Genomic DNA, 8,683 nt, shown 5'->3' with positions numbered 1-8,683 from the left:
TGGTATATATGCGTTTTATTATTAAAATAAAATACATTTTATTGAATAATTAACATCAAAAAATTATTTCGTTCAAGGAATTAAAAAGAAACTTCCATATTCCGCCTACGAAAGGAAAAAAAAAAGTTTCTGAAGGTGACATAATTAGAACGGATAATTATAATTAGGATTAACATAAAAAATATTTTGATCCGGAGAAAAAAAAGGGATACGGTTCTTAATTAGAAGCCATGTGGCCATTTTTATATCTAAAGGTCAATATTCATTTAACTAAACTAACTCTTAAACCATAGTTGAAATTAATTGGTTTCCAATTTTGTTCTTTTTCCTTATTAGCATCATATTCCCTTGTTCTCTCGGATCACTTCTCTCTTCTTTTTTTTTTGTATAAATAATCTTCTAATCATATTCCTCTTATTCTCTATCAGCTCTCTCTTTTTGTTTAAATAATTATCATATCATATTTCCCTTATTCCTCGGATCATTTCTCTCTTTATATTTAAATAATTATCATTTTTTTCTTAGTAACTAGGAGTGATTAATCTATAAAACTACTATACGCCCAGTAATTAACTTGTTCATCATCTATTACAACGTAATAATTAGGGTTTAAGTTTTTTCTTTTTTAGCTAAAATAATGGCTCGAGGTAAGGGAAGTCGGTTGGGCTATATTTTTTCACCTAAGAATATAGAAGTCATCAAGTATTTAGTAGGATTTACGAGAGATGAACCACTACCCAACCAAAATCAATATATGGAGGTCGTTAATCTTTACGCGGAGAACGAACCGTGGCAGATTTTTGAAGGCACTAATAGCTACACACGTTACTTCATAACGCCCCAAAAGAAACAAAATCCGAAATGGAAAAGAGTTTCGCGAACTGTGGGGAAGGGTACGTGGAAGCCACAAGGAAAGGGAAAAGAGGTTTTTGACAATAAAGGTAGACTCATGGGGTACGTGAAAAGTTTGAAGTACACCTACGGCAAAAGTGATAACAAGAATGCCAATGGCGAGTGGCTAATGATGGAATACTATTTGAATGATGGTTATTTGGAGGCTAGAGAAATTAAGAACAAGGGTTATGTAATTTGTAAGATAAAGAAGAAGAGAAAACCCAATGATGATAACGAAAACGGAGTTAGCGATGAGAATATGAATGACATTGAAAAACTTATTGATTCATCTTTACAATTAGACAACGATATTAATGTGGAGGAAGACGACGTTGGGAATGAAGTACTTGCTATTTTGGACAAGGAAGACGATGGTGATCCTAATGTAGAATGCTTAGAGGGACATCCATAAGCTAATATTGATCTTGAAAACATTGACTTGTATTATAGAATTTATCAATTAGTATACTCTCATTTTTTCTTACATTTCTTGTAATATAATATACATCGTACCTATATTTTCCTTTTGTTTTCTCTATGCAATCAAGTAGATACAAAAAATTTGACTGATTCTTTTATTCCAACGTAATAAATCAAATCATCGACAAGAAGAGATGGAGCTACAACTCCTCGTGGACTAAAATCAGTCATATGAACATCTGAATGCTTTCAAGTTGATTAACAAGTTATAGTCTAATATAATACACCTGCTTCCAAATCAATTAACACCTTACCACTCACTCCGGTCCCCAGCAATGACAAATTAAAAATTAATTAATAGAGAGAACTAAAGTCATTTCCGATAAGAAAATATTGTTGTCGTTATAATAGTTAGCACAAAACCACATTTCTAGTAATCATAACGCATAAACAGGCTCTTAAACTTGTTGAGTTTTTTCCTCTTAAGTACCTCAACCACGCACCATCTGCCTGTTAATTCTTTGAACCACCCAGAATTTGTACGTACCTTTTAAACACTATTGGCTGACATGGCAAAAAACTTTAGCAAATATTTTTATTGATTGTGCACGTGAAATCTACCTTCCTCGCGTGGAAAGTGAAACCAATCAATTCTTAAATACATTCTTACATTAGCGCCACATGTGCATTTCCCAAACCGAAAAACCTAAAGCCTCTGCATTTTCCCAGCAAAACACTTCTGACTCAAAGTGCAGTGGTTCTAAACGAAAAAATCCTAGAAATTGGTCTTATTTTCAGTGACATTTATGCAAGTTACAACTAAAATTTTCAGATTTTGAAGTGATTTTGAGTGTTTTGTTGAAAGTATCATCGAAGATTGCAGACGACTTTAGAGTTCATTAATCACAATTTTGGAGTTTAACCTAGTGAGGTAAGTTCATTCCCTAATTTCTATTTAATTTGAATTAATTGTTGTAACGTGATATATAGTGCATTTTTACTAGGGAAAATTGTATATAAATAGCATACTATTAATTCAAATTAAATGTTATATATAAACATAGTTTTGTACCCCATAGTAAACTGTTGCTATTTCGCCTCTGGTGAATCTCGCTCGCCACTCTCGTTCTCAATGGCAGTCTCCCTTGCCTCTCTCGCTTTTATACAAACACTATAAAATGTGTTTGTGTTTGTATAAAGCGAGAGAAAATTGTATACATACATATATTTTCGTTTCTCTCTCTCCCCTCTCCCAGATCTCGCTCGCCACTCTCACTTGCCTCTCTCACTTTATACAAACACAAATGTATACATTGCGTTTGTGTTTGTATAAAGTGAGAGAAAATTGTATATACAAATACAAATTCATATATTTTCGTCCTATACACTTATGATTATACAAATACGATCTTCCCCTGCCCATTTTTCTTTTGTCTTTTTCTCTTTCCAGCTTTATACAAACACAAATTAATTATACAATTGATCTTTTGTATATGTATACCGAAACAGAAACAAATTAGACAACTGCTTTCTTTTGTATATGTATAGCGAAATATACATATTTATATTTGCTATGAAGCGCAATTATGCAAACAATAGCTATAGCATATAAATATGATTTTTATGTTTGCTATATGTGAAAGTTGTTCTTTTTACTATTATATTATTGTGATGGTGTGTGGTTAATATCTGGAAAAAGTTAGGGTTTTTTTTTGTTCTTATTATTCATAACGTGTCAGGAAATTTTGGGGCTTTGTTTCAAAGAATCTTATGGACAACATTATTATAACTCATTTTCATCATGATAGTGAATTTATTCAAGACAAAAAATGAGATTACTTATATTTGGGAAAACGAGGTGGAATATGTTAGTATCAATAAATATATCAGATAAGGGCTCTCCCAATCCCTGCTTTCTAATTGCTCTTGTTGAAACTCCCATCTAGTTTAGTTCACACAAAAAGATCTAACTTCTAACTATATATTGTAGCATTATGAAAATTTCTAAGCTAAGGCCTGAATCATTTTTCATTTGTGTGTAAGGTCGTATCAGGTATGACAAATAAATTATTCTTAGGTGTTGAGGTAAATTTTGTAGTGTTGAAATGGATTTGGATATGAATTAAGGTCACAAGCATCTCCTAGCACAAAGTTGAGTTGAAAGTTTCTTTACCGATTAAGTTTTGATATAAGAATCTACTTAAAGAAATGACTTTGTAGTTGAACTCAATGAAAAGTTGAGTGTTGTGGATGTTTTTGAACGTTTAAATTTTCCTTTTTTCGAGCAGTAAAAATGTTGTTATTTAATTTATTTGTTTAGTTATCAACATATAATAGACCCTTCTTAAAGTTTAAGAAAATTACTTATAAAAAAGTGTCAATATTTTTTTAAAAGAAAAATGTTGAAGGAAATTATTTATTAAAGAGTTTCAAGATAAACTTAACTATGTAATAAATTCTCCTTAATGGTGATCATATCTTTATACCTTTCTTTTATGTTCTCCAAGAAAATTTCAAAAATGTAGGACTTATTTTAAGATGAATATTTTAACCAGCCTTATTAAATACACATTCCTTCTATCCCAATTTAGAGACCTGTCATTCTATGCATTCAAAATAACTATCCAATTTGTAATGCAATTATCTATTCCCCTAGTCCTCTTTTCTCTGGTGGTTTCTCATTTATTATTCGATACTTATATTAAAAGAGCCGATTAATTTGAATTCAGCGATGCATATATATACATTTTACTAGATTTTTTCTCATATCCAATAAGCTTAAACTCGAAACCTTTATTTATCCTTTAATTAAAAAGGCAAAGAGGCTATATATTTCCTTCCCACCACAGGTTTGTGGTGGTTAAACAAAACTCATCAAACACCTATGAAGGCAACTCCAACAAAACAAATTAGTAAGGACGATTTAAGTTGTACCATATACACTTATTAGCAAGTACGATATCTTTGCAAAACCGAATTGATAAGTTTTTCAACGTCATCCATATTCTCATCCCACCGAACCAACTCATGACTTGAAAGCATATTGAGGAGGACAATCCACGTAGCTTTTTTTGACAAATGTCCTAAACAGTATACATTGCGTTTTTTTTAGTTCCTTTTTCTAGCCAGTGTACTGTAATGTTGAATGTGAATATGCCTTGTTTGCGTTATTCTCTTGAAGAAAGGTAAACAAACTAGAGTGTCACCGTACGTTGACGTTAGCTAACATGATGGTGATCATAATGTAGGGACATCCATATGATGTCGATCTTGACGATATAGACTTTGTATTATAGAATTTATCAATTAGTATTCTCTCAAGTTTCATACGTTTCTTGTAATTAGCTAATAATTGATCATGGGAAACTGATGCCATTATAGTATATATCGTCCTTTATTTCCTTTTTGTTTTGTCTATGCAATCAACTTCATACAAATATTTTGATTGTTTCTTGTCTTCCAACATCTAATAAATCAAATTCTACTTTCTTAAGCCGTTAAACGAAAAATAAAAATATAAAGTGTATATAGGTTTATTTTACACGACTATCTAAGTTAATCATGACTTGAATCCTCATCGTCAATGACAAGTGTGAATGAAAGTGTAGCTTCATTCATATTTTATTATCGCAAACTGGTTGATTAACTAGTGTTACCATATAGCTCAACTTATCATAAGAAACATCAATGAATATGAAATAAACATCTCATTGCAAGATTCGTCAACAAAAACTACAGATATTCTGTCATTATACACTTCCTAACAACCATCATACAATATTTATGATCCAGCAAAAGTAGTCAGCAATATTTTATGTTAGTAACAATTTCTAAATTAAAAGCTTCCAAACAATATTCATTAGATATACACACTCAGCTAATATTATCTAGAAAATATAGACATTGTAATACAGAATTTATCAATTAATATACTCTCAATTTCTCTTACCTTAATTGTAATATAATATATATCGTACCTTTATTTTCTTTTTGTTTTGTCTATGCAATCAACTTCATACAAATATTTTGACTGTTTCTTGTCTTCCAACATCTATTAAATCAAATTTTACTTTCTTAAACCGTTAACTAAAAAGTAAAATATAAAGTGTATGTAGGTTTATTTTACACGACTAAGTTCATCGCTAAATACTCATGAAAGCATAGCTTCATCACTCTGAGGACAGGTAACCGATCATGTTTCATTATCACAAACTGGTTGATTAACAAGAAGTTAGTGTTACCATAAAGCTCAACAGAAACATCAATGAATAGAAAAAGTTACAAACAGAAAGGTAAACCGTCAATAACAAATAAAGAGAGAGGCACACAAGTCAGAAGTAAGCAAATGGCAACACTAACTTGCAATCTAGCATTACCAAGTTCAAAAATAAAGGAGCAGCTCATTATAACCCTCTTTACTTAGCGCACCAGGGTGAGAAAGTACATTATTGCTCCAGCTCCCCAAAAATCATCACACGTCTTCATTTTGGGCTGATCGAATAAAGATAAAATCGTAAGCACCAATTCTACCAGGTGTGTCTAGAAAGACTTCCTGACACTACTTTAGTGACCAAACAAAGAGAATATGAAATAAACATCTCATTGCAAGATTCATCAGCAAAATCTACAGATATCCTGTCATTATACACCCCTAACAACCATCATACATTATTTCTGATCCAGCAAAAGTAGTCAACAAAATTTTATGCAAGTAACAATTTCTAAATTGAAAGCTTCCAAACATAAATGAATCCAATTCAGTCCTCTAAGCTTCTCCTTCTTCATCTAGTCTTGTCAACGCCTACAACAGGAAGAATGAAGCATCCAACACTTAATCAAAGTGACATAAGAACCGGAAAGTACGTGATGGGCAACACCAAAAATGAAGAGAATGCAAGAGACTACTGACAATCACTCTTGCCTTTGACATAACTAAACTATGGAATGAAATTGTTTCAAGGGTATTTCAAAGGAGGCTCCATATATCATGCTCAGTAGCAAAATATTTATTCAAAACTATAAATAGAAGGTCCATGTTAAATTTCGGATATGTCCAAGACACACTAAAGAGAAATACTTGATTGACTTACCAAAGTAGTAAATGAGGAAAAGACATCAAATGAGGGTCCTATAGGTCTTGCTAGATACCTATATCAAAAACGAAAACTCGTCGGTCAGAGAAATATAAAAGATGGATACACAGAAACCACAAAATCTTGCCAAATGGTTAGGTTTATAGGAAAAGAAAGGAAAAGGGAGCTAGACATCAAGAGGAGAAAGTATATGCAATGATGTATTACGCGATAGGTCACTCAACTTATATTGGCTTATTCATTCAGGTGGAAAAGAATGATTTCAAGTCTAGTTGAAATCGAATCATCGGCAATATTGAAGGTTGTTGTCAGCAAAGGTGCTAGTCACCTAGTTAATAGTTTCAAGCACCTTGAAATCATGGAAAATTCAGCCAGTACAGGACGTTTCAATGAAGAAGAGAGCTACAACTCCTCCTGGACTAAAAACAGTGATATGAACATCTTCAGCTAATTACTAGATTGATACTCACAGGCGAGTTACAGCTTATATATTCTAATAATACACCTACTTCCAAATTAACACCACTCACTCCCCCAGCAATGACAAAATTAAAAGAGCAAATAGAGAGAACTAAAGATAAAAAGCGTGAACCCCAGAAGTACAGATAAATTTGATCCTTTCAGAACCACTTGTTGTAAAAATTGATCACATGCAATCACAGCAAAGCTGACAACATCTTTGTTCCCCGTGAGAGGGGAAAAGATGCCATTTCAAATTTCTACATACATATGTAAGTCTCGCAAAGTATGGCAGATCTAAACCCAAATAAAAGAGAACTGTGGTAAGACAACTAACATAATAATAGTTGGCCTCCAGGGCTTTGGTCTTTAAGTAAAAGACAATCACATGACGCGCACACATCAATGCCACAGACAAAAGGATGGTTTTAAGTGAAAAGTACAGGAGCAGGGGCCATTACCCATAGTGTTTCGACCATGCCTCAGAAATTTCTCGATTATAAAAGAAAAAATAACAGTCTGACTACAATGAATCACTGAATATTGATTCTACAAATCGAGCGGAACAAAACAATAGATCCATAAAACAAATTTTGGAATTAAAGCATAGTTAATACTTAATTGATTGATTACTCCAATCTGGATCAGTTAATAACTAATTTTGCACAACTCTCAAACATTTGCATGAACATACTAATGAGGCACTACATTTTATAGCTGATTCGTTTAACAATAAAATTATCAGTTCTAATTAATTAACTAAATACAAACAGAAATCAAACTAATCAATAACATAGCTCAATGAGAGAATAACAGAGTGAAAAATCACCTTCTGAGAGCCAACTGTAACTACGGAGAGAGTCAGTAAGCATAGAAGTCATCAAAGCTGAAGCAGTGACGGTGTGGTATGGTTGCAGCGACTCCAAACAAGCGCTCATCTCAGAAGGACACCTTTTTGAATTGCATAAATTGTTCAGTCACATATAATGAAATTGAAAATTCGAGAAACTGCTAGTAAAAAAAAAAAGAGTACCTGAAGATGCGATGAGATAGAGGACTTTTAGAAGGCGTGCGCAAGGGAGATCGAGCTGCTTTAGCCTCCGATGCGATCCTTGATGCGGCATTGCGCAGGGACGGTGACCGGAAAATGGATCTAGCGGCGGCGATGGCCATGGAAAAGGAGAATCGTTCAGGATGTATGCTAATGGAGAAAAGATTTACTGTTGAAATGAAATTACAGGGTTTTGGGCTAAACCCTAGGGGAATGCTTGGCTTGGCTGCCCCTTCGAGTCGGCTTACTTTGGAGGAGTGCAAAAATAGCCAATTTCAGGATCCTATTTAAGGTATAGCCAAAGTTTATAAATTCTTATATAGAGAAGTATTTCGCCTTGCAAAAAAAATCACTTTTTCACTATAAATTACTCATAAAAAATATAAAACACAATCTCAATTTTATTAGCCAACTTTCAAATATCATTTTTCAATTTGAAAATAAAAATTAATTTTCAAATTTCATAATGAAAGATAGTTAAACACCCACTTATTTAACCGTGTTATTAATTTAGACTCACGAGTTTGAAGTTCTTAAAAATTTCTATTGAAGTAAGGCTCGCTTAAAGCCCTTGATTCCAACAATTTGAAAGTAAGCATAGTTTAGGTATTTTTCTTTAGCTTGACCATCTCAAATTTTAATATCCGTGTATCTGAAGTTTGAACTACCAAATCTAACTTCGAATTTATCATCCAAGTATGATTTACAAACCATAAAATGAAAGCAAAAATACACAAACTTTTCAGATGTTCAGCAAACGTTTCCA

General features: G+C 32.6%; 2 protein-coding genes across 5 annotated transcripts; one reads left to right on the top strand and one right to left on the bottom strand.

Moving 5' to 3' along the window:
• The first annotated feature begins 637 nt into the window (after nucleotides 1-637).
• On the top strand, nucleotides 638-1,306 carry LOC125817674 (NAC domain-containing protein 78-like). The gene has a single exon (XM_049497231.1). The coding sequence runs from the start codon at nucleotides 638-640 to the stop codon at nucleotides 1,304-1,306; it is 669 nt and encodes a 222-aa protein (XP_049353188.1).
• Nucleotides 1,307-5,563: 4,257 nt separating this feature from the next.
• On the bottom strand, nucleotides 5,564-8,175 carry LOC125817356 (protein NUCLEAR FUSION DEFECTIVE 6, mitochondrial-like). 4 transcript variants are annotated; one of them, XR_007442292.1, is made up of 4 exons: nucleotides 7,900-8,173; nucleotides 7,696-7,817; nucleotides 6,405-6,462; nucleotides 5,564-5,805 (listed from the first exon to the last, which is right to left on the bottom strand). XR_007442292.1 is itself a non-coding variant. In XM_049496886.1 (3 exons), the coding sequence occupies exons 1-3, from the start codon at nucleotides 8,037-8,039 to the stop codon at nucleotides 5,786-5,788; spliced, it is 282 nt and encodes a 93-aa protein (XP_049352843.1). In that variant the 5' UTR covers nucleotides 8,040-8,175; the 3' UTR covers nucleotides 5,564-5,785. The 4 variants fall into 4 exon arrangements, 2 of the variants coding, with proteins under 2 accessions (XP_049352843.1, XP_049352844.1); XR_007442291.1 differs by lacking the exon at nucleotides 5,564-5,805 and adding an exon at nucleotides 5,890-6,115 and having other exon boundaries at nucleotides 7,900-8,172; XM_049496886.1 differs by lacking the exon at nucleotides 6,405-6,462 and having other exon boundaries at nucleotides 7,900-8,175.
• Nucleotides 8,176-8,683: the final 508 nt, after the last annotated feature.

The sequence above is a fragment of the Solanum verrucosum genome, unplaced genomic scaffold (assembly GCF_900185275.1).
Source record: "Solanum verrucosum unplaced genomic scaffold, falcon-dt-bn FXZP01000280.1, whole genome shotgun sequence".
Classification (NCBI taxonomy): Eukaryota; Viridiplantae; Streptophyta; class Magnoliopsida; order Solanales; family Solanaceae; genus Solanum; species Solanum verrucosum.
Note: the sequence above shows the minus strand (reverse complement) of the source record. Positions and strands in the feature narration are given on the sequence as shown.